The sequence below is a fragment of the Petaurus breviceps genome, unplaced genomic scaffold (assembly GCF_028583685.1).
Source record: "Petaurus breviceps papuanus isolate PSGF00001 unplaced genomic scaffold, PetGlider_PUasm1.0 90721, whole genome shotgun sequence".
Lineage (NCBI taxonomy): Eukaryota > Metazoa > Chordata > Mammalia > Diprotodontia > Petauridae > Petaurus > Petaurus breviceps.
Window position 1 is genome coordinate 6,555,139 of NW_027187322.1, and position 25,042 is coordinate 6,580,180.

At 45.5% G+C, this 25,042-nt stretch overlaps 1 protein-coding gene across 3 annotated transcripts in view; it reads left to right on the top strand.

The window, feature by feature from the left end:
- PPFIA1 (PTPRF interacting protein alpha 1) overlaps positions 1–25,042 on the top strand; it is a 92,851-nt gene that overhangs the window by 36,579 nt on the left and 31,230 nt on the right. For 2 of the 3 annotated variants that reach the window (XM_069066546.1, XM_069066544.1), the window contains exons 3-16: positions 9,889–9,990; positions 10,598–10,762; positions 11,389–11,463; positions 11,770–11,871; positions 12,082–12,303; positions 13,373–13,519; positions 14,772–14,906; positions 15,627–15,701; positions 16,044–16,127; positions 20,345–20,476; positions 22,277–22,339; positions 23,099–23,181; positions 23,263–23,398; positions 24,246–24,469. In XM_069066546.1, coding sequence (XP_068922647.1) covers positions 9,889–9,990; positions 10,598–10,762; positions 11,389–11,463; positions 11,770–11,871; positions 12,082–12,303; positions 13,373–13,519; positions 14,772–14,906; positions 15,627–15,701; positions 16,044–16,127; positions 20,345–20,476; positions 22,277–22,339; positions 23,099–23,181; positions 23,263–23,398; positions 24,246–24,469 — 1,745 coding nt within the window. The remainder of the gene's footprint in view (positions 1–9,888; positions 9,991–10,597; positions 10,763–11,388; positions 11,464–11,769; positions 11,872–12,081; positions 12,304–13,372; positions 13,520–14,771; positions 14,907–15,626; positions 15,702–16,043; positions 16,128–20,344; positions 20,477–22,276; positions 22,340–23,098; positions 23,182–23,262; positions 23,399–24,245; positions 24,470–25,042) is intronic. The other variant, XM_069066545.1, reaches the window with a different exon arrangement.

Sequence of the window (25,042 nt, forward strand, 5' to 3'; positions counted from 1 at the left end):
AAGTCACTTAGCCCCAATTGCCCAGCCTTCCCCCCTCCAAAAAGAAAAAAAGAATAGTAGTCATAGCTGAGTTCTGAACATTGGATTTGTAAGTGTCCTGCACCACAAACGTCTGATTGCATATCTTGGCCCCACTCCCCCAGCAGCCCCACTGGCCCAGGGAAAAGTGTCTGACCTGTAGTAATCGCTCTACGTGCTCTACTGAATATATGTATAGCTTCACTTCATCTAGTTTCTTTCTATCCTTCCCTTTTTATTGGTCAACTAATTCTACCTCAGGAAGGCATTTTTACAGTCTCCTCATGTTTTTCTTCCTTATTGAAATGCTTGCTGAAATACTTTGTGAAGATCTTTTTATCCTCTCCCTTCTGTGTTTCATCTAAGAGTCAAAGCAGAATCCCAGTCATGTCTGAGAAGCATAAGAGCACTAAACCCTTGTCAGGAAAAATGAGAAAGTAGACATTTTTAGGAACTAAAACCCTTTGGTCCTGGTGTATATCTGAATATTATTTTTGCTTTTTATTTGGAGGGCATTTGGGGTTAAGTGACTTGCCCAGAGTCACATGGCTAGTAAGTGTGTCAAGGGTCTGAGACCGGATTTGAACTCAGGTCTTCCTGACTCTAGGGCTGGTGCTCTATTCACTGCGCCACCTAGCCACCCCTATATCTGAATATTCTGAGTGCTGTTGTGTGTGCCCCCACTTACCACTCGAATTTCTGGATGTCTGCATTTCCCTCTTTATTCTTGTGTAGTAAAATCTGGTATTTTTCAAGTCCCATCTTCTTTCTTTTTTAAAAATGTGTTTTAATCCGCCAAATCCAACACACACACCCCCAGTTGAAAATGCCCCCCCCAAAAAAAACCCCATCACACATACGTGTAGTCAGTCAAACAAATATCCACATAAACCATGTTGAAAAATTTGTTATTTAATTCTGTACTCTGAATTTTTCTGTGTTAACAGGAGATGGGAAGCATATTTATTTCATCATTAGGCCTTTGGAGTTGTGATTGGTGATTATGTGCAGTTGCATCCATTGTGTTTCTGTACAATGACTTGTCACCCATTCCTCACTTTATGGGCACCTCCGCAGATTTCTGTTCTTTGCCACCTCAAAGAGATGCATTTTTATGCCTGTTTTCAGATTTTGTTTTTGCTGGGTGGTAATCCCTTCCTTACAATTCCCTCTCTCTTCTCCTGTCCCTCTGGAGTGTTCTCCTCTCAGCTCTGTGCCTGTGCATAGTCTTCCTTCTTTTGACTACTTCAGCTCAGAGTGAGTTTTAAGTGTCAAGGTACTCTCCCTCCTCCTAGAATGAATTTCTTTTTTAATTTTTTAATTAATTTGTTTGTTTCCTTTTAGTTTTCAGGATTCAATTCCACAATTCCTTGAGTTTCACATTTTGTCCCCCTCCCTCCCCTTCCCTCCATGGCGGCATATAGTCAAGTATAGGATCTGTAAATACTTTCACATTATACATTAGTCAGGTTATAAGGACGGATTGTATCAGATGGAATGAAAAATGGTAAAGGGGACATAAAACCAAACAAGAAAAGGAAAAAGATCAGGTATTTTGCTTCCATCTGGATATGAACTCAATTCTTTCTAGTTCTTTCTCTGGATGCACACATTTCCCTCCATCATGAGTCTTTGGGATTGACTTATATCACTGCATTGCTGAGAAGAGTCCAGTCTATCAAAGTTGGTCATCACACATACGTTGTGTCTGTAATTGTGTACAAATTTCTCCTGGTTCTGCTCTTCTCACTCAGCATCAGTTCGTATAAGCCTCTCCAGGTAAATATGAAGACTGTCTGCTCCTCGTTGCTTATAGCACAATAGTATTCCATTACATTTATATACCACAACTTGTTTAGAGATTCCCCAGTTGATAGGCACCCCCTTAATTTCCAATATTTTGCCACCACAAAAAGAGCTGCTATAAACATTTTTGTACATATGGGTCTTCCTCCCACTTCTGTGATCTCTTTAGGATATAACCCTAGGAGTGGTATTGCTGGGTCAAAGGGTATGAAAGTATTTATAGCTCTTTGGGCATAAATCCAGATTGCTCTCCAGAAAGGCTGGATCAATTCATTCACAACTCCACCAACAATGCATAAGTGTTCCAATTTGCCCACATCTTCTCCAGCATTTGTCATTTTCCTGTTTTGTCATCTTAGCCAACGTGACTGGTGAGATGTGGTACCTCAGAGTTGTTTTGATTTGCATTTCTCTAATCAATAGTGATTTAGAGCATTTCTTCATGTGCTGATAGATATCTTTATTTCTTTCTCTGAAAATTGCCTGTTCACATCCTTTGACCATTTATCAATTGGGGAATGACTTGTATAGAATGAATTCTCAAGTTTCCCACCCACACTTCCCTGCGTGTTTTTTTCTTCCCCTTTCTTTCTATGTTTAAGATCATCAAAATACAATAGAACCGGTGCTAGACCTTGTTCTATTGTATTCCCTCTGTAACCCCTGATGATGATTGAACTCAAAGGGGATGTATGCATCATCCCCCTCCATATTCTTTATCATTGTTCATTCAGGTTATCTTTTCATGTTTCTCTTCACTCCCATGTTTGTATTTCAGAATTTCTGTGCAGTGCTGGTCTTTTAACCAGAAATGCTGGCACTCTTGGAAGCACTCTTTCATTAAAGGCTATAAAAAGGCCATATTCTTTGCCTTCTGGAAGCTTATATTCCAGGCTCTATACTCTTTAATAGTATGGCTTACACATCTTAAATGATCCTATTTGTTCATTCTTGACACATGAATTCTTTATTTCTGGCTGCCTGTAGTATTTTTTTCTTTGACCTGGAATCTCTTAGTTTTGGCTACGATGTTCCTGGGAGTTTTCACTTTGGGGTTTCTTCAGGAGGTAACTGGCAGATTATCTCTATTTCTACTAGAAATCTAAATAGTTTTCTTTTAAAAATTTCTTGAAATATGATGTCTAGGCTCTTTTTTTTGGTCATGACTTGCAACTAGTTTGATGATTCTTAAAGTTTTTTTTCTGCACAACCTGTTTTCTAGGCCAGTTATTTTCATTACAGGATTTTAAAGATTTTCTTCTATTTTTTTTTTAGTCTTTCAGCTTTATTTTAGTATTTTTTGTTATGTGGGGAAGGTTTTGCATCCCTCCCCAGGTTAATTTGCTTTTTTTTTTTTTTTTTTTCAGCAATCGGGGTTAAGTAACTTGCTCAAGGTTACACGGCCAGTTATTTCTGGGTGTGGTGCTGAGTATCTGAGCCCGGATTTGATCCAGGTCATCCCGACACTGGAGCCGGTGCTCTTACTCGCTGAGCCACCTGGCTGCCCCTAAGCAATTGGGGTTAAGTAACTTGCTCAAGGTTACACGGCCAGGTGTTTCTGGGTGGGTGCTAAGTGTCTGAGCCCAGGATTCGATCTCCAGGTCTTCTCAACACTGGAGCCGGTGCTCTTACTCGCTGTGCTACCTGGCCGCCCTTAATTTGCTTTTCAATTCTTTTTTTTCCCACAGCTCTCATTTCCTTTCCTTTTTTTCCTTCAGGTGTTCTCATATCATGTTTAAACACAGGTTTAAGCTTTCTTTTTAGCTCTCCATCTCTTCCAATGAGTTCTAGTTGAATTTTAACCCAGGCTGTGTTTTCATCCAAGGCTATGCTTGTAGAGGCTTTGGAGTCTTTTTCTTCTGGGATTGTGTGCTGCTCCTCCTTAGACCTGGAGTAAGTCTTACAAGTGGCATTCTTTTTTTGTTTGCTCATTTTTTTCCAGCCTGTTTTGGACTTGATATTAAGGGTAGGCTCTGCAGTGCTGCTCGAGGAATTGCTCCCGTTTCTGCTTTCTTGGAATATTGAATGTTGTGTTATGCTAGCATCTCTAGTAGCCTTGGGACCTACAAACTTTCTTTGCTCTCAGAGTGGTCTGATGGAGGTCAGAGTCTGATTGCTACCTGCCTGGTCTGAGTTTATGGCCTGGGTTTGGGTCCGAGCAGGAGTAGACTGCTGCTGGACTCAGTCCTAAAAGCCATCCAGAAAGCACTCTTGATTCCAGGTGGCAGAACTGTAGGTTCCCCTTTGGTTTGGAGTTTGTGCCCTGGTTATGTTCCATAGGCTGGGCTAGATGTTGGAAATGAGCCTGCTCTGTCCCTGCTGCTGCCTTCTGAACCTCCTTCTCTCTCCAGACACGGACTCCTGCCCGGTCTCCTCTGCAGTTCCCCTGCCGCTGCTGTGCCTTTGAGGAAGCTGCCTGTTTGCCCCGGTCCTTGGAGCAGGGTCCCGGTGTGGGCCTGGGCCCTTTGCTTGTCCTCATGCACTTTCTCTCCTTGGGCTCCAGTGTCTGCACATCTTCCTCGGTGTCTCCCAGATGACTCACGATTGGTCTAGTGCATTTTCTGAATTTGTTTAGGGGACTTTTGTGAAAAGGCGTTCCACTAGCTGTGCTCTCAACTCGGTGTCTCCATCTCCATTTTAGTGTAAATTCTTTCAAGTTCCTTTGTCTGTGGTTTCCTTAGTTTAGAGAACTAATGATGTAGAAACTCCCGCACCAGTATGGATCTGCAGGGTCAGGGGACATACACCACAAATAATTGAGAGTGTAGTTTTAAAATCATTTCTCAACCAATTAATTTTTTTTTTTTTTACAGAGCTCTTTTTTTTAAATGCTTTATTACATCGTTCGTTTCTGCCAGATTTTGAGTTACAAATTTTCTCCCCGTTTTTCCCCCACCCATCCCCCCAAAACAGCAGTCCCACAGGATATCCCCACCTCTGATCTGCTCTCTCCCATATTTTCTCCCATACCCGTTTCAACTTTTCCAGTAGGGCATGGTGGATCTCTATATTTCTCAATTACATGTAAAACAATATTGATAATAGTATATATATATTTAAACATTTGATTTTAAAACTTTGAATTCCAGATTCATTCCCTTCCTCCCTTATCACACACCCTTACTGGGAAGATAAGCAGTTCAGTATAGGTTGTACATGTGTGGCTAATGCAAAACAATAACATAGCAGATGTATTGTAAAAGACTGACTATATTTCCCTCCCTCCTATCCCACATCCCACTTGTTCTATTCTCTACTTTGATCCTGTCCCTTTTCAAAAGTGGGTGCTTCCAACTTCCCTCCCCCCCAGCCTGCCCTCCCTTCCATCATCCTCCCTCACATCCTCTCCCCCCCCTATTCTCCTGGAGGGTGAGATCCCCTATTTAGTGTGTATTTCCCTCCCTCCTCAAGCCAGATTCAATAGGAATAAGGTTGACCCATTCCCTTTTGCCTTCCTATTCTTCCCCTCCATTGTAACCATTTTCCCTTGCCTCTTCTGTATGAGATAGTTGCCCTACTCTGTCTCTCCCCATCTCCTCTCATTATATCCCTCTCACCTCTTAATTTCACCTTTTAAGTATCATCCCTTCCTGTTAAATTGGTCCCGTGCCCTCTATCTATGTATACCTGTAAACATATATACACACATTCACATATGTATTCATATGCCTGCATACCCTCATATAAAGACATATATATATTATATATATATTTCTAATCCCTTCAACTACTGAGAAAAGTTTCATAAGTTACAATTATTGTTTTTCTATGTAGGAATGTTAATAGTTGAACTTTGGCCAAGTGGCTCAGCAAGCAAGAGCACCGGCCTCAGTGCCGGGACGACCTGGATCAAATCCGGGCCCAGACACCCAGCACCACACCCAGAAACAACAACTGGCCGTGCAACCCCAAGCAAGCCACTCAACCCCAATTGCTTAAAAAAAAAAATAGTTCAACTTTGATAAGTTCCTTATGATTTCTTTTCCCTGTTTACCTTCTCATGCTTCTCTTGCTTCTTGTATCTGAATGTCATATTTTCTATTCAGCTCTGGTTTTTTCAGCAAGAATACTTGAAAGTCCTGTATTCCACTGAATGACCATATTTTCCCCTGAAACATGATACTCAGTTTTGCTGGGTAGGTGACTCTTGGTTTTAATCCCAGCTCCCTTGACCTCCGGAATATCACATTCCAGGCCCTTCGATCCCTCAGTGTAGAAGCTGCCAGATCCTGGGTTATCCTGATTGTGTTTCCACAATATTCAAATTGTTTCTTCCTGGCTGCTTGTAATATTCTCTCCTTAATCTGGGAATTCTGGAACCTGGCTATAATATTCCTAGGAGTTTTCTTTTTGGGATCTTTTTCAGGAGGTGATCGGTGGATTCTTTCGACCTCTATTTTGCCCTCTCGTTCTAAAACATCAGGGCAGTTTTCTTTGAGAACTTCCTGGAGGATGCTTTCCAGGCTCTTACTTTGGTCATGGCTCTCAGGCAGTCCACTAATTTTTAAATTATCTCTCCTGGATCTATTTTCCAGGTCAGTGGTTTTTCCCATGAGATATTTCACATTGCCTTCTATTCTTTCATTTGTTTGGATCTGTTTAACAGCATCTTGATTTCTCATAAAGTCATTAGCTTCCATTTGCTCCAATCTAATTCTGAAGCAATGATTCTCCTCAGTGAGCTTTTGAGATTCTTTTTCCATCTGGCAAATTCGACTTTTTAAGGCATTCTTCTCCTCATTGCCTTTCTGAACCTCCTTTGCCATTTGAGTCAGTCTGTTTTTTAAGGTATTATTTTCTTCAGTCAGGCTGTTGACTCTCATTTCATAATTTTCTTGCATTGTTCTCATTTCTCTTCCCAGTTTTTCCTCCACTTCTCTTATCTGCTTCTTAAGGTCCTCTATGGCCTGTAACCAGCTTGTATTTTCCTTTGAAGCTTTTGGTGCAGGAGTTCTGACTTCACTGATTTCCTCCTGTTCCATGCCTTGCTCCTTCTTATCCCCAAAATAGGAGTGTAATGTTGGAATCTTCTGTCTGCTTTGTTTTCCTTTGCCTGCTCATTTTGCCACTCAGTGATTTGACTTTTCGCCACAGTAGGACTCTGTCACCAGACAGGAGAGTTTTCGTCCCAAACTCTGGGGTTTTCTCAGCTGCCGGAGGTATTAGATGGGTGTCCTCTCTGAGGTGTGCACACGCTCTGGCAAGCTGGACACACACCCCAGGACCTCCACCCTAGACTGCAATCCAGATCCAAGCAGGTTAAAGCAAGAGTGATGACCCCTCAGACTGGTGCTTGGTCCCCCTACACTCTGCAGGCCAGGAGCTGACGTCTCAGCGGTTTCTCGCCCGGGGGTAAAAGCCACGCACTCCCACTTACTGGGTCCCAAAGTCCAGAATGCACTGGCCTCTCACCTTGTCCTTTGCATCTATGTGTTGATAAATCTGGAAACTGGCCACAGCTGCTGCTGATCTGGAGTCCCTCTGGCTGGCGGCTGGTCAGGCCCGCCCTGGGGCTAAAGCCTCGGTGTGGGGCTGGGCTCGGCTCCTAGAGCGCTGCGCTGGCCGATTCCTGCCGGCCTGCCGGGCTGTTCTCAGCGGGAGGTTAGCTTCTCTGTGTCATTTTGTGGGTTCTGCTGCTCCAAAGTTTGTTTAGAGTCCCCTTTTTACATGGATTGGGGAGGGTGGAAGCCAGAGCTGCTGGAGGGTCGTGCTTCTACTCTGCCATCTTGGCTCCGCCCCCCCAGAGCTCTTTATCAGAACCAATTAATTTTTTAAAAGTACTTTAAAACAAGAAATTAAAGTATTGCCCTTTCAAAACTTAAAAAATATGCAGAGAACTCATTTTAATGGAAGAGTTGAATGATTAAGCCACATGGGAAAACAGGTATGTGTGTGTGTGTGTGTGTGTGTGTGTGTCTGCGCTTGCTGATACTAGCACTTAATAAATGCTCAATTAATTGATTGGAGGCAGCTGGGTGACTTAGCGTATAGAGCATTGGGCCAGGAGTCAGGAAAACCTGAGTTCAAACCTAGACTCAGACACTTACTGGCAAGTCACTTAGTCTCTTTTTCTTGATTTGCCAGATACGGAAATGGCATAACATGCCAGGATCTTTGTCAAGAAAATCCGATGGATGGTATGATCCACGGGGTCATGAAGAGTCAGACCCAACAGAACAGCAATAACAAAAATTAATTAATTGATTGAATAATACAGCAGGAATAGTTAAAGCACAGGGTGCATTATTTTCTCTGCAAGAACCACTATTGCTCAGAGGAATGAGTTCAGTCCAGTGTTGCAAGCCCTCTGCACTGGGCTGGGAAGGCAGGCTCTCCCCCTGATCCTGCACAGTCACTTCCCTACTCTTGGCTACAGCTGCCTCATCTCTCCCAGGAGTAGCTGGCCCTAGTAAAACCCTTTAGGTCCCTCCAGCTACAGGAGGACCACTCCTCCCCTCCATTTATAGAATTTCCTAGAGGAAGGACTGAGATTAAGTGGCTCCTGTCCGAAGAAAACCCGGCCCCAGTGGCTCCTCTGGGATGTGTCTGGCCGGGGCCACCTCCCTACATTTCTTCCACATTTTTCTCCCTTGTCATATCCTGTTATGGCCCTTGTGACACTCACTGTTGGTGGCATTTGGTGTCCCAGTCCTGTTCTTAGGAAGTGTGTGACCCCTCTTCCCCTCTGCTTTCTGTTCTGTAAAATGGGGATAATTGCAACACGCTAAATAGCTAATGGATATACAGTGCTTTGCAGAACTTAAAAGCGCTGTATAAGACCTGTCCTTGTTATTACTGGGATTATTCCATGCCTGTTCCTTTTTGTTTTGCATGTTTTATTAGACACATTATCATAGGTTTTCCTCCCCTTTCTTTTTGTACATCAAGAACTCTAGCATTTCTACTGTGTTTTTGGCCATCTGGGAATGCCCTACCGAGCTCCCTTCCTGCCCCTTCTGATTTGTAAACACCAGATTTGGGAAGGAACGTTGGGCACAGAACGCGGTCCCCCAGCCCCAAACCGAGGCACTCTGGGACTTTTCTGACTCAGCATCTTTTCATATAATCAAATGCCAAAACATTTTTACGTTAAGAAAACACTCCTTTTAATTAAAAAAATTTTTTTTACTTTAAAAAGAAACCTAACAATCTTAGAGATGTTAACATCAATATGTTTTAATTCCTCAGATCACTAAAATGCTATATATGAAAAATTCCAGAATTCCTTTTGGCTGCCATTGGCCAGCTTTTGAGTGTTTCTTGCATGGTCCACATAAGGGCCCTCAGGGCTCAGCTCTCGTGGTCATGGTTGGTGGTGCTTGGATTCCTGGGCTTTTGCTGGCAGACTGAGTGTTAAGTGTGTTAAGAACTGCATCTGTCCACCTTCTGTCCACAGTTCACTCTCACTGTGTGCCGAGCCCTGCTTGTTGTATGAAATGGGCCCGTGAGGCTCTCAAGTCTTTCTCTGGACAAGTGAGCCCTGGCAAGCTCCCTTTGATTTCTTGGTGCCATGCATGTAAAGCCGGAGAGCTCCATCTACGCAGAGGAGTTGCTTCGACGTGCTTCTAGACTTGCTTCACTTTGTTTTTCCTACTGTCAAGGGTCCCAAGTGAATCCAGATCAAATTCGTGGATATTGTTTTAAAACTGTCTTACCTGTTTCAGTTTGAAAATTGAAGCAAGCCTCTTTGAGTTTTGTGAGTAAGGTAGCTGCCTCTATTTTGGATAAGCAGATGCATTCCTTTTTTTTTTTTAAGCAATCGGGGTTAAGTAACTTGCTCAAGGTTACACGGCCAGTTATTTCTGGGTGTGGTTTCTGGGTGTCTGAGCCCGGGACTCGATCTGCCGCCCCAAGCAGATGCATTCCTGAAAAGCATGTTGAAGGGTTCCTAGGCTGAGAGCAGGTGGGCGTGGGCTTGGGTTCCCGTGTGACCTGGAGCTGGCTGGAGCAGATGCCTCTGACCCCAGGGCTGGCTCTGGTACCGAAAGGAGAAGATGGGGAACTGAGCGAGTCCTGCTTGATGCATTTTTCTGACACAGCATCCTCCAATTTCTCCTTCTCCAGGAGTTTGCCGCCCTGACTAAGGAACTCAACGTCTGCAGGGAACAGCTTCTTGAAAGAGAAGAAGAAATTGCTGAGCTGAAAGCGGAGAGAAACAATACTCGGGTTAGTTGGTCCCGGCTGCTTGGACTCTCTCTCAGTGCCTCAGGTGGATAGACGGATGGATGGTGGCCTCCAGAGGAGAGCTCAGGGTGGACGAGAAATGCCCGCCTCGTAGGGATGGGCTCTGAGCAGGTTGACAGGCTCTTTGCTTGTCAGTTTGGGAGGTTTTCACACAGTGATTGGATAATTGACTGAATGAATGGTCAGTTCAGGCAGCCCCTGTAAGAGGCCCCACCCTCACATATCCCATATGCACATAGTTGTTTGCATGTTTTCTCTTGATAGAACCTAAGCTCTTTGGGGACAGGACTGTGTTTTTGTCTTTCTTTGTATCTTTAGGGTGGAGCACGTTGAATATTTAGACGATATATTATACTTTGGTATTTTTTACTTAAAAGACTAGATTAAAATAGTGTAAATTTGTTTTAATGGGGAAGATTCCTAGGACCTAAACCATTCTTTCCAACCTCCAAATTACCAAGTCTGTCTTTCTGTTGCCAGTGAACGTTTATTTAGCATGTACTATATGCCTGGTCCTGTGCTAAAATTCTTCCCTAAAAGAAGAATCTACAAATAAGGTTGTTTCTGATGTGGTCTTGGTCTCTTTCAGCTGTTGCTGGAGCATTTGGAATGCCTTGTCTCCAGGCACGAGCGATCTTTAAGGATGACGGTTGTGAAGAGACAAGCACAGTCTCCTGCTGGGGTGTCCAGTGAGGTGGAAGTGCTCAAGGCGCTCAAGTCACTGTTTGAGCATCATAAAGCCCTGGATGAAAAGGTTCCCGCTGCCCCTGTTGCCCTGCAGCCTTTCCTCTGCCAGCCAGCCAGCAAGGCTGCCGTCCCTCCCCTTGGGCTGGAGGCACAGTTTTTCCCAGTATCTTGTGTGAATGCATCCCAGGGCAGGCTCTGGGCTTATGGAATTTTCCAGCTTTGAAAATATGCACATTTTGGCCCTAGACAGGATTCTGTATGTTGAAAATAATCTCTAGACTTAGAATAGTCAGAACCCATGTTCTAGAAATGATTGTCTATACAAGAAGGGTTTTGGGGAAGTTAGAGTCCTTCATATAAAGCCAAGCTTTGCTTAGAATGCAGCTCCTCAGTGTTAGCACAGTCACCTAGTCCTGAAGGTGTGTCCCCTTCTTTGTGTTATAGATGTCTTGGACAGTCTCACTAACTAACTAACAGCTCTCTTCTCTGAAGTGGTTTTTTTTAAATACATAAAATACAAAGGGATTGTCAAGGGAGCCAGTTAGCTTGAAAGATGGATGTGTTTTGTCTTTTTTAAGTCTTAAGTTCATGGATTCCTGGAAATTTGTTCACAAATCAGGGGCCCAGGTGAGTCCTAAGCTCATAGGCTGAAGCCTAGATCCTGTTTTACTTGTTTATCACTTTCTTTTCAAGGTGAGAGAACGATTACGAGTAGCCCTGGAAAGGTGTAGTTTACTGGAGGAAGAATTAGGTGCCACCCACAAGGAGGTGAGTGAATGTGCCTGGCCCTGCCACCTGGAGGTGTTTGTAACAGCCCACTGAGTCATGAGCCAAATCATCCAAGTCCATCCCACCTCCCTCCTCCTGTGAGGAGGACGTGGTGCCCATCTGAACAGCAGCAAGCGCAGGCCACTGACTTCTACAGACTGCCCTGAAGCTGTGGTTGCTTGGGCCCATTTGTCATGCCAGAGAGCAGCAGCACTTTGGCAGGGCTTTAAGGGAGCCTTGTTATTTCTTATAGCTTCTCTACAGAGATGGTGAATTATAATTGGCATTGATGTGCTTGATTTTTAGCTAATGCTTCTGAAGGAGCAGAACAATCAGAAAAAAACACTAGCAGATGGGATGCTGGACATAAATCATGAACAGGAAAACACCCCAAGCACAAACGGCAAGGCAAGTCTTGAGTCTGTGGAGTTCATTTGTCTGTAAATCATGGCAGGCTTCTTGGGAGAGGTTTTCCTAAAGTGCCTGCTTAGAGCAGGAGTCAGGCCTGGGCTGTATAAGCCCCCAGGTGCCTAAATGAGTAATTTTAATCTGTTTAAATATTCCCATTGGCTGTTTCCCTGAGCAGGTCACCATAAAGCCCTATTTTTGTTTTGACAGAGATCTTCTGATGGGTCTTTAAGTCATGAGGAAGACCTAGCAAAAGTGTTAGAGCTCCAAGAAATTATAGATAAACAGTCAAAGGAACAAAGCCAGATGAAGGAGCGGCTGGCGGCTCTCTCTGGCCGTGTGACTGAGCTGGAGGAAGATCTGGACACGGCCCGGAAAGATCTCATCAAATCCGAAGAGATGAACACCAAGCTGCAACGTGATGCCCGAGAAGTGAGTGTGAGCCTTTGTGCCAAAGGAGGAGGAGAGAAAGAGGGATGGGGGCGAGGAAGAGAAGCAGCAAGTGGGGGTGGCGAACAGGCCGTATGGAGCCGCCATACACTTGTCTTGAGGTCCTCACTGTGGGAAATCTAGAGGTCCTGAGTGGCTCCTTCCATGGGGGGAAGGGGGGGGGCTTGGCCTTAAGCAGCAGGGGCTACTGGGGATTTTGACGGTATTTTATGCCATTGTGTTAGTCTATAATAGGTCTAGGCGTTTTAGTGAACTTTGTCTTTCCTAGTATGAGTATGACATTACCAGTTTCCAGTCTGAAATATCTTGGCACCCTGGGATTGTTTTCTTGGCCAGGACCCTAATTTCCCTGATGGAAATGAGAAAGTGATGTAACCTTGGGTTCAAGTGTTACCCTTTTCTCTGAGATAAAATCCTTACCGTTGTGAAGGGCAGACCCCTGCTTATGTTTGTCTCTCTTCCCTGCACTGGGCACAGGCCCCTGCAGAAAGGATGGGATTTGTGAGTGCCCGCTGGAATGACTAAAGTAAAGTGATGGAATCTGAATTCAGAGAGACCTCAGCAGGCCCTTCTGTGACACTGGACAAGTGGCCACCTGGCTCCTTTGCTTTCAGACTTCAAGTCAGGCAGAGGCCGCCTCCTCTCTGCATGGGTTGCTCCTATTTGGAAGAGAGATTCTCCTCACTGAAAGCTTAAATCTGCCTCTCTATGCTGCCCATTGCTTTGAGATTTTCCACTTTTCAGGAGATCTTATTCTAAGGATCTTATATTTGTCATCCTAAATTCAATTTGCTTTGAAGTTCTTTATTGAAAAGAGTCACTGAGGTGAATTACACTTTGTATACGTCACCTATAGTATTCATCTATCTCAGCATTGCTAGTGACATGTAGACTTATATTTAGGAGAAGATTTTTGCCTGTTAAGAATGTATTTTGGCAAGGTTTCTGTCTCTGTGTAATTTTGTGATGATCAGATTTCCCTCTACAGTCTCTGAGTGTTTGAGCATTTGTGTCTTTCCCCTCCCTCCCTGACATGCTTGTTCTTGTGTAGGCCATGGCCCAAAAGGAAGACATGGAGGAGAGGATCACGACTCTTGAAAAACGCTACCTTGCCGCCCAGCGCGAAGCCACGTCTGTGCACGACCTCAATGATAAACTGGAAAACGAAATTGCTAATAAAGACTCTCTGCACCGACAGGTAGCGCTTCTTATGGAGGGTCTCCACCTTTCCTCTGAGTGTCACTAATAGAGATTCCAGACCAGCGTCTTGGACTGTCCTGAGCTTGGACAGTCTTTGGGAGCCTGCACTGACACGAGGGATGACACGGAGCTGGATTGTTGAGGCAGGGAGTGCAGAGCTGATGGCGGGCCCCAGGCCTCGGGTTCGAACAGCACTCAAGCTTCCTCACTGAGGAGCAAGGAAACGGGAAAGAAAGCGTGATTCAGTGGCGGCGGTTCTCGTCAGTTTCTCGGGTGAAAGGGCTGAGGAATGAAGCGTGCTAAAGCACGGCTGCCAGGGCTGCTCTTAGTGGGCTCTTTGCTACTGCCCTTCCTCCGCAGGAGAGGTTCTCCATGACCAGTTAAGGGTTGGCTAAAAGCAACTGTCTGGCTCAGTGTAAGGGCCTCCTGAGGATGCGGGGTTGCCCAGGGTCCCACCAGAATGCATGACTCCCCAGAGTGCTTAGTGCTCACATTTGAGCAAGCTTACCATTCAGCTCAACTGTGTGGTTCAGGGGGATTGGGAAAAGCCAACCTCCAAGTCTTCCTTGGAGCATATGACACATCCATCCACCCACTCAGGTCAGCCCGAGTAAGTTCATTGAAAGGGAGACAGCATGAACAGGCAGGGGCCATTTGGGAAAACTTCCTGCCTTCAAAAACTTGCCAGCATTTGAGCTGGTCTTTTGAAAGGAGTCTTAGAACTTGAAGAGGAGAAGGTGAGAAGGGATCTCTTTCCAAGCATTCTTAACAATGTCTATGCGGGCAGATGGGAGAATTGAGGGCTGATCTGGGGGCCTGTGGAGCAGGCTGTTGTGGTTGGGAGAGTGAGGGGCGGGTCAGTGTGGTGATAGCTACAGTTGGTTGTGAAGGAAGGGAAGGGTGAGGGGAGATGGGGCATGTGGGCTTCAGATTAGGTTGAGCGGCATACTTTTCAGGAGTTGGAGAGCCCAAGACTTTCTCTTGGGCTTGTCTTTGGCAAGTTACATAGGAAGTAGCCTCTGAAACACATCACAAAACTGTTTCCTGGTTTTTCGGAACATTTTTTTTTTTTTAAGAGTTTACATTTAGGGGATTGAAGAGAAATAGGATTCATTAGAAATAGCCCTTTCTAGGCTAGAATTCAGTGAGGAGGAAGCACCCTGGGGCTGTGTTCTTGTGAGAGGCTGCAGCCTCTCCTGCACCCTGAGTGCAATGCCTGTCCTGTGTACAACAGCTGGATTTTGTTCCAGAGTGAAGACAAAAACCGCCAGTTACAAGAACGCTTGGAATTGGCTGAGCAGAAGCTACAGCAGACCTTGAGGAAGGCGGAGACCCTGCCTGAGGTGGAAGCTGAGCTGGCCCAGAGGGTGGCGGCGCTCTCCAAGGTAGGGGCCTGGAGCTGGGCCCGCTGGGCTCTTGGTTACGGCTTCTCAGTCAACAGAGGTGGCGGTTTCTGAGTCAGTGCTCTTCCTTATCCTTTGTTGGGGAGCACCAAGTTCCCCATCTCTGCCTCCTTTGTCTGATTCCCGAAAGCTTTTTCCAGTTGTTTGCTTTATGTAGTTTGCGTCTCCCCAGCTTGTTTGAACTAAGGATTGTTGCCTTGTGGAGCAGCCCAAGCACCGTCTGCAAAGTCTGGGGGCTTGCCTTCCTCCCCAGGAAAGTGCTTTTCTGGTTATGAGGAAGAAGCTTTCTTTTGTTTTTGTTTTTTGTTTTTGGTTTTTTTTTGCCTTTTGGAGGGCAGTTGGGGTTAAGCAACTTGTCCAAGGTTACACGGCTAGTTTCTTTGTGTGGGTGTTAAGTGTCTGAGGCCGGAACTGAACTTGGGTCTTCCTGACTCTGGGGCCGGCGCTTTACTCACTATACCACCTAGCCACCCCAAGAAGCTTTCTTTTAAAAGTCATCTCTGCAGTTTTTTCATTTCTTGTTCTTAAAAGGCCGTAAACAGTGAGAATCCTTATTTTAAACATTGACGTGTGTTCAGCAAACCTCCTGCTGGCTCTCGGCAGCTGGAGCCACGGTTTTCCTCTCCTCTGTGGATCTGCTTTGTGAAGCCTTGTTTCTCTTCCACTCCCTGTTATCTTTATCATCTCTTGTTGAATTTGTAGTCTGACCCTTTGTCTTCTGGGAACTCTGCCGCTAAGGAGGCTAACCTGTTCGAGCTTACTTCCAAGCTTAGGAAGGTAGAATCCTTTGCACCCTGGGCCCTGTTTCTGCTTGCTGCTTTCTGCTTTCTGTGCTCACTTACTGATGGCCACGTCAGGGCTGGGGACAGTGTTTCCTGGGGGGAGAATTTCTAGCACAAACTTAATTGGCAGCACCAGACATTGCCTGGCTCACCACTGTTTGTCACACACAGACTCCCAGGTTTGTGATAGAATCAGCTCGACGCGGCACCCACAGTAGGCGGGAAGACCGTCCCTCGCGCCCAGCACGTTCTGCTTTTTGCTATGGCAGCGGTTCCCACAGCATGTTGTAAGTGCTTTTTAATTGCGAGGTCAGACTGACGTGCTTGTCCCCGGCAGGCGGAGGAGAGGCACGGCAGCATCGAGGAGAGGTTGCGGCAGATGGAGGCCCAGCTGGAAGAGAAGAACCAAGAGCTGCAGAGGGTACGTAGGCCGCCAGGCCCAGGCCAGAGCCCTCAGCTTGTCCTTCCTTCTCCCACCTCCTGCATGCTGTGTCACCACTTCTTTTTCAAAATTAAATCTTTTTTTTTATAGCATGAAAATTTCTTCAGTACTTTTCCTTGTCCTCTCCCAGAGAACCATCTCCTATAACAAATCTTTTTAAAGAAAAGAGGAGAGGAAAAAAATGAGCCCAACTGATGGAGATACTAAAACCCCCTGCAAGCCCAACGGGCCTCCCGCTGCTCCCCAGGGGCCAGGGCTGCCGGGCTCCTCCCAGGGACTTGGCAGCCACACTTGTTCTCTCTGGTTCTGCACCGTTCACTTCCTCTGGCTGTGTTGCAGCATTGCCTTTATTGGGGGGGGGGAGGTCTTTCCATTTGTGTTGTTGTAGCCGTTGCCATGTCGTTTTCTTGACTCTGCTTCCTTCGCTCTACACCTGTGCGTGTAGATCGTCCCTCAGCATTTGTCGTGGTCATCGTTTCTTGGAGCGTGGTTCCATTCAGATACCGTTTGGTTTGCTTCTCCCCTAGTGGCTGGGCATCTTTGTTCCCAAGTCTTTGCTAGCACAACAAGCACTGTTAGGAATGTTTTGATGGACATCAGTACTTTTTTCTCGTTAATGGCATCCTTTGGCTAGAGATGAAGTGGTGGAATCTCTGGGTTAAAGCTTATAGTGGCTTTCTTTGCAAAAGTTGTCTGGAGGCATGACTCCACCGGCAGCCCCCTCCTGTGCCCATCCTCACTCACCCCTTCCCACACTGGCCTTTTGCATCTCTTGTCATTTTGCCAATTTGTAGGGTGTGAAGTAAAACCTCAGGGTTATTTTGATTTCCTTTCTCTTCAGTTTAGTGATTTGAAGCATCTTTTCATATGATTATCAGTAGCTTGCAGTGTTTTTGAGAAGTGTTTGTATGTTTTTTTTCCCCTTGTATATTGAGGAATAGCTTTTGTTCTCATGTAGTCTGTCAGTTGTGACTATAATTCTGAATAGGAAACCCTTGTCAGAAAAATTTGATACAAAGATATTTTCCCCCTTCAAATCCTCCTCCTCTTATTGTATGTGCAGCAACTTTTCAGTTTCTTACGATCAAAGCTTTCTGTTATCTTTTAGAATTGCTTCTATCCCTTGTTTAGTTAATAATGCATCGCTTACCTAAAACTTTGAAATTTGGATTAAAAAAAAAAACTTGAAGATGGAGGCAAAACAGGATTTTATATTTGATAATGGATGTTAGGGAGCCACTGGAGTTTATTGAGTAGGCATGTAAGATGGTCGGACCTGCACTTTACTTTATTATTTTTTTGGGGGGAGTGATTTGCCCAGGGTCACACAACTACTAAATGTCTAAGGCTGGATTTGAACTTAGGTCCTCCAGTCTCCAGGGCTGGTTGCTCTATCCACTGCGGAAACCTGCACTTTAAAAAGATTACTTTGCCCACTGAGTGCAGGACGGATCAGGATGAGCAGAGACTTGTGATTGGCTCTCCTTTCACTGTTCTGGATGTCAGATGCCGGCCTGCCTCGTCTGAGGAGGAAGTGAAATTGACAGGCCTTGGCCGCACATCCGCTGTGGGGAGGGGGGGGTGAAGATGAGGGTGGTGGCGCCCTTAGCAGGAGTAGAGGGTTGGGAGCAAGGAGGGATTGGGGTAGCAGGGAAGGAAATCAGTTTGAGATGGAGTGCATTTGTGATTTCCCGTTTGAGATATTCGGTAAGACGTTGGAAATGTGAGAGGCCATCAGGAGGGAGGTTAAGGCTGGGATTGGTAGTGTGAGTGTTACCATTTCTGGTTTTCAGATGAGGAAAATGTATTCAATGACTTTTACCCCTAGTCAAGCATTTATTATACGGCAGAACTGAGATTTGATCCTAGGTTGTTTGATTCCATGTCTGATGAGGAAGGTCGATTTTTTTATTTCCTTGATTTGAGGAAGAGCTTCATAGCCAACTGAGGTCTGTAAAAACAGAATTGATTGAATTTCCCAGTTAGCAATGTTGAGATGGAGTGCCGGTGAGCACCCATGCCAGACATGGTGATTTAGGAGCAGCCACTCTTAGTCTAAGACTGATTTCTGTTGACTGACCCAAGGAGGTTCAGCTGCGGCCACCCGGTGTTCATATGAGGAACTTAGAGGAAAGGGGAATTCTGACACAATGCATTGTACAAAATCTGAAAGTCCCTTTTGTGAAAATTGACATGGATCTCAGCAGAACTGGCTTAAGTTGGGAGAAGCTGTCAAGCTCATGGCTGCATCTACAAGCTTTCCAAAATTCTGATTTTTGCTTAAAGCTCTGATTATATATTGGCACTAAATTTCCTTGAAATGACAGATTCACTTTGTTCCTTTTTGAGCAGAGGTTTGCCAGATATCCAAGCTTCTCCTCAACATAAAGGTCATAGTCGGGTGGGCAGCAGTGCCCCTTTCAGCCCAGTATCCTCAGAGTGTGTCCTGAAGGGTCAGTTCTCATTGCCGCTCCAAGGACGTCCTTGGCCCAGATGGCCGTTCTCCTTGCTGTGACGGGATGGTGGTGGTGGCCGGCACTGTGATGACCAGTATGGCCAGGGCGGTTGGGTGCCACTGGCTTGTTGGTGCTTGCTGTTTTACTCATTGTTCCTTTTGCCAGGAGATTCCAGCACTTGGAGTATTTCATCACTACTTGTTTGTTGCTAAGCATTCGTTCACATAGGTTAGTCAATGTTCATAGATGAATGCAAACAAAACAGCAAGTCTAGTCATGTTTGGAGAGTCACCCATTCTTGAGACAATAGTATAATTCTGTGGTAGAGATATTAACTCAGTCTTCACCTTTGCTGCTAACTTTTCACTTCACAGGTGATGAAGAGTCTGGAAACCTCCATTGTGCACTCCTGAGAGAGGGAAGGAAAGTTATACCTTCATATTATTAGGAAAATAGCTTTGACTTTGAGGACTCCCTGAAAGGGTCTCAAGGCCCCCCAGGGGTCCATGGACCACATTCCACAAAGCACTGATTTATACACAGTCCCTTTCTCTCATCATAGCACCTCCATTACTTCTCTATCTGCACAGGGCCTCATGTTTCCTTGCTTGTGATCTTTAATACTGAGCGGTGGCATGTGCAGTTTACATCCAGTCTGCCTGCAGTCCAGAACTTCTTATTTATGAAATCAGTTGTTTCGTTTCAGTACCCTTCCTGCTCTGACGCTGGGAGGCAGAGACCCTGGGGCCTTGAAGGAAATGCTTTGTAAAACCTCCAAGTACTGTATCAGTGAGAGTTACTGAGCTTTATGGTTTAAAAAAAATGAAATTCCTGTCATAGCTGTTGTTACTTTAAGAGGAGAATCAAATGCCTTGTTATTTTTCCATCACTTGTGAAGAATAAAGGCACACATCATTTTGAGAGGAATACAAAGGGCACTCTGAGCAGCTGAGACTCCAAGGAAGTGTCCCAGCCGGGGGGGGTTGTCAGGGACTCAGGACAGAAAGATGGTGGGCTGGTTCTGTGCCACTGAGTGTGGCCAGGGAGATGGCCAGAGTTGTCCGTGGATACTCTCATGTGTGTGGAAGGAAGCAGGGAAGGCCCCTGCGCCCTGAGTGCATGTTCTTTGGTGACCTAGGACGGGCCGAGATGGGCCTTATTGGGGAGAATCCTTACAGCGACACCGTGGTTTCCTGGGAGTATTTGGGTGAGCTGCTCCAAGCTGTTCTGTACAAGTGGCTATGTCAGGGCTGCCTCATGCGCTGGACTGGCCCTCGCTAGCGGCTGTGTTTAGGATGCTTCAGTCTGAGGAGCTTTGTTACAGCGGAGAGCAAACTAGAGACAGGAAGAGAGCTGTGAAGTAGTCCTCTTGTCAGCTGAATTCGTTCTGGAAACGGGACCTCTTAATTTAGATGACAAGAGCACTGTCTTTGAACTTGGGAGCCGGAGGTTTTCTCTGCATTCAGTCAGGTTTCTGGTTGTCTCCTTTTTGCACCTGAGCTTCAGTAGATCTGTACTTCCTAACATGGACTCTGCTGCTCCTGCTCCTTCCTAAAGACCTTTCTTTAGTCCTAGGTCGAGGGATCTTTGGTCTTCTTTGGAACTTCTTTCTTTGGTTGTTTACCTTCCTAGAAGTTATTACTCTGTATTCACGGGAGAAGGTTTATTAAACAGGAGACAAAGTAAGGAAAAAAGAAAAGGAACTTTTGTCCATTTTCTCCTCTCTTCCTGATGTCTCAGGCGCGGCAGAGAGAAAAGATGAATGAGGAACATAATAAACGTCTGTCAGACACCGTGGACAAGCTCCTTTCTGAGTCCAACGAGAGGCTCCAGCTTCACCTTAAGGAGAGGATGGCGGCTCTGGAGGATAAGGTACGGCGCTCTGAAGGTGCTGGGGCAGAGGCAGCTTTGCAGATGCCACCTTGGGAGAGAACTGTTCTGTATGTAGAACAAAGCAAATGACTGGGCTAAGTGCTCTTGTACAAAAGTAGAAATTGGTTTTCAGATGGAAAAAATTACTTATAAACACTTTGCCTGTACTGTAGTTAGGTACTTTCTACCATATTTATTAGCTCATTCATTATCTAGGAAAGCTTGTTAATTATTTTTAATCCAACTTCTTTTTACATTGGTCTCTCTTGCAATGCTCATAGAACTGTATAGCTATTTGGAACTTCATAGTTTTCAAAGCATCCTACATGTCTCCACCCATTTGCTGATTTACTTTGAGCCTGATTTTGAAGACTTTAATAGGTGAGACTTTGTTCGGGTGGACGACCTGTATGTCAACAACAGCAAAGATTTGCTTTATTTGCTCTATAGATTTGCCCCAGTAAATGGTGACCAGGCTTAACTCCCAGACTTGCCTGTGGAGTGGGAGTCAGGAAATGCAGAGGTGAATAGAAAGCTCAGCCCTGGTCAGGGATGGGGGACCACCTGCTACCCTGCATCGAGGGATGTTTCCGTATGTGTATGGAAAGTAGTGAATTGTGTGTATATATAGGATTATAACCAGGAAACTGAGGTGGGGCTTCTATCTAACTTATTAGTGGTGTGACTGATCGGGCCACCTGTAAGACAGGGATTTGCAGCTTTTGCCCATGTTGATATGGGTGGTTTTCCATATCCTAGAATTGTAGGAAAAGCCCTGGCCTGAGTTTAAAGAGATGGGAATTCAATTCCTGGTTTGGCCACTCATTTTTTTTTTTTTAACATCACTTCCCCCAAATTCTTTGGGCCTTGATTTCTTCATTTACTAGATGAAGGTGTTGAAGAAGATGACTTTAAGAAACCTTTCCACCTTCCGGGTTTCTTTGAAAAACTCTTTTTAGGAGCAAATAGGAGTTCTCTGAGCTCCCCTTCTGATTGACCATGGCCCGCAGCTAAGTCTTAGCTATCTGCCATGTAGAACTTGGATGTCTCTTGTCACCCACAAAAGAGACAGAGGAAGTGGTCCCTCCCTGACTTCTAGTCCAATCATATTATAAAGAGGACAGACGGTGGTTGCTTGCCACTCTGAGAACTGGACAGTAATGCTTTTTCATATAGGTTGGGTGGCAATAATTATTGTTCATTAATTCTCTATTTTAAGTGTTCAGACTCTTTTAAAATAATTCTCTGCTGCCACTGACTATCTTTTAAATGACATTTTTTAGCGACTTCATGAGATGGGCATCCCAGCTTATGGTGTTGTTAGAAGTAGCATGTTTAGATTTGAAATACAGCTTTTTATAATATCAAATTTGCTTGTATCAGTTTGAAATTTATTCATACAAAATGACTAATGAATTAACAGGCCATTGAAAAATAGACCAAAGCTTTACTAATTACCTGCTGTGGAGAGCAGGAGTCTTGGCCTTCGGGACAATAGAAACTTTAGTTATGACCTGGTCCTGGACTTTAAGATATTTATCGTTTCTGGAAGGCCGTCATCAGTCTAGATAAAAGTATGTCGCATCAACTAAGCTCTTAATGTGCTACAAAACAAAATGGTAGCCCATTTAATCAAGAAAAAGCAAAGCCAGGAATGTTTGTTGATGAGGGCTTGTCCCTGGCGTACCTGGCTGCGCTGGTCCCCTCCTGGCTTCTGCCATCCAGAGTCTCTGCTGATGTGTCTGTAGACTGTGTAGGTGTCAGAAGAAAGACTCTCAGCTGTGTGAATCTCTCTCCTAGAATTCTCTGCTTCGAGAGGTTGAAAATGCCAAAAAACAAGTAGAAGAAACACAGCACGACAAGGTATTTATGAAAAATTGAGTTCCACGATTGAGCAAGGTGGTGGCCGGATGCATGGCATCAGGCCCCTGGGCGGGCAGGAGACTGAAGTGAGAGGCTGTGGGTTTGTGATTCTTATGATATGGGAGCAGTTTTTGGTACCAGCGGTTTAGAGCTCAGTACCTATTTGGGCAGGAGCGATAATTGGTATTTATTTTAAAAATAGAGTTGATAGGAAATTTGGGCTCAGGTTTTAGCATGTTTCATACTATGAATTTTTGCTTTGCCTCCCAAAGCACTTTGGATTTGTGATTTTTTTTTTCCCCTTGAGCATCTAAAGCCCCTTTGGGGTAACTTGGTGTCTCAGATGTGTCTTTACCCAAGAGAACCTTGGAGGCCAGCACTGTGTTTGCCTTAGGGGATTCTGTGTGGCCTTAGTCTGGGAAGGCTAGTTTGAATATATTACCCTCAGCCCCTTTTACCTGATGACAAGTTTTCATGTTTTATAATTGAGTCTCAGTTGCATTTTAATGAAATGCAGTAGATGAAAAATGGCTTAGCTCATTTCTTCACCCAGCAGAGGTCAGGGAGGCCCTTGGCTGCAGACAGGGAGATGAAGGTGAGATGGCTGCCATTCTGTGGTCATTCCCAGTGACCCAAAGGGAACTCGTAGCTAGGAGAACAGCTGCCAAACCCCCATGGGATTGTGGGTGTAGTTCTGACTGCAGAATGTATTCAGATTGGATTGGCCCAAGAACCTGTTTCCCTTGCCCCCTTTCCCAGGACCAGCTGGTGCTCAACATGGAAGCCTTGAGGGCTGAAATAGACCAGATGAGGACGCGTGGTAGCAGCTCGCTGCATCATGGGTGCGTGTGTGGGCGGTCAAGACTTAGATGGGCACGAGCTTGGCTCTCTGTGAGCATCAGCTATTGTTCCCTCTGTTGCAGCCGCCCGCACCTGGGCAGTGTACCTGACTTCCGGTATCCGGTGGCAGAGAGTCCCACGGATCCTTACAGCACCACATCAGTACTGCGCCGGGCCCAGAAGGGCCGCCTGGCAGCTCTCCGGGATGAGCCTTCCAAGGTAACAAGCGGTATCTGCTAGTAGGAGGTCAAAAGCAGCTGAGCATGGGCAGTTTGGGAGGCCTTGCTGGAAGAGCGCAGCATTTGTTATAAATATAGCCTACTCTTGATTTAAGAAAATATTTTAAAGCGGTAGCTGAAGTTATCCTAGGCCCTGTCAGATACTGCTTACTTTTTAAAAATAACTTATATCTGAAATGAACCTATAGTCAAGTCTTATTCTTTATATTCTTTTAGAATGTCTGGTATTTAAAATGTTACACAGTCTAAAGGGAATCCTTTTCTTTTGCACCCCCAGACCCAGGGACGTAGATTTGGACGCAAGGGCCTGGCTCTGCACTCTTCTCTTGTGCTGAGTTCTGTTGCCTTGCTTGATCAGGGGCCTTGTCCCGCACACCCCAGGTCCTAGCAAGGTGAAGTTACTGATTCCTGCAGCATACTCATCAGAGTTTTGACCTGCTGGATAGCTCCTGCTAGCCTAGACAAGACTTTTCTGGGTTCTCAGTAGCTTCTTAGCACAGCCCTTAAAACTAGCCCTTTAGCTTTGCATTTTGCTGAATGCAGGTCATTGGAAAAAGATCCTCAGCTACATTCATGGTATGTAGAAGGAGCTAAACTATTGGCTTTATTTTTGCCATTCCTTAAACGCTGCTGACTGTTAGATGGCCGCAGCTTGTGAGTCTGATGTGTTTGTTCCCCCCAAAGTCTTTCTTTGTTTGCATTTTAAAACGAGTTCCTTTACTCATGAAGTATTTGACTGCATATAGTTAGATGATTTTCAGCAGAATTGGGTCTGTCTGTGTCTGTTCACACTTGGGCTGACTAGAATCTCGTCTTAATGTACGTAGGTACAGACTCTGAATGAACAGGATTGGGAACGGGCCCAACAGGCGAGTGTCTTAGCGAACGTAGCGCAAGCCTTTGAGAGCGACGTCGATGTGTCTGACGGTGAGGATGACAGAGATACTATTTTCAGCTCCGTGGATCTCCTGTCGCCCAGCGGGCAGGCCGACGCGCAGACGCTGGCCATGATGCTTCAGGAGCAGCTGGACGCCATCAACAAGGAGATCAGGTGTATTTTGATTTGTGTCTTTTCAGAGCCTGGGGTGGGGGGCTGGGAGGGTGGGACATATTCTGTTAAGTCTGAGCCTTTCTGTGGGGGCCCAGGGGACTCTTGGAGCCTAAAGAAATGTAGACCCAGCCTTGCAGTTCAGCTCTGCCCACTGCCCCCTCCTGCCTGTGTGACCCAGAGGCCAGTCATTGCCCCTCTTCTGGCTCTGGGGGACAGTCTGAGAGCAGAAATTGAGGAGAGGAGGTTTCCTTAGATCAGTGAAATGGTAGGGCCCAGCCAAATAACCGAATTTTTGCCTTTCTGCTTTATGCCTGGCCAGTAGGGCTGGGTGTTGGGGGGAGTCGTTATTGCTGCCTTCACAGGGCTCTTGGCCTTCCTGGATAGCAGAGGCCCCAGAAGTCAGGAGATCACACCTGTGCTGAGCCTGGATGGGCCTGACAGCATACACAAGAGCTCAGAAAGGGGAGCATGCCCACTGTCAGGCCAGGCCTCCCCCAGCTTGATGGGAGCAAAGAGAGCACCAGAGAGCTCTGAACTGAGGGCTCTGGGTGGAGTGGGAGAAAGGCAGGACGA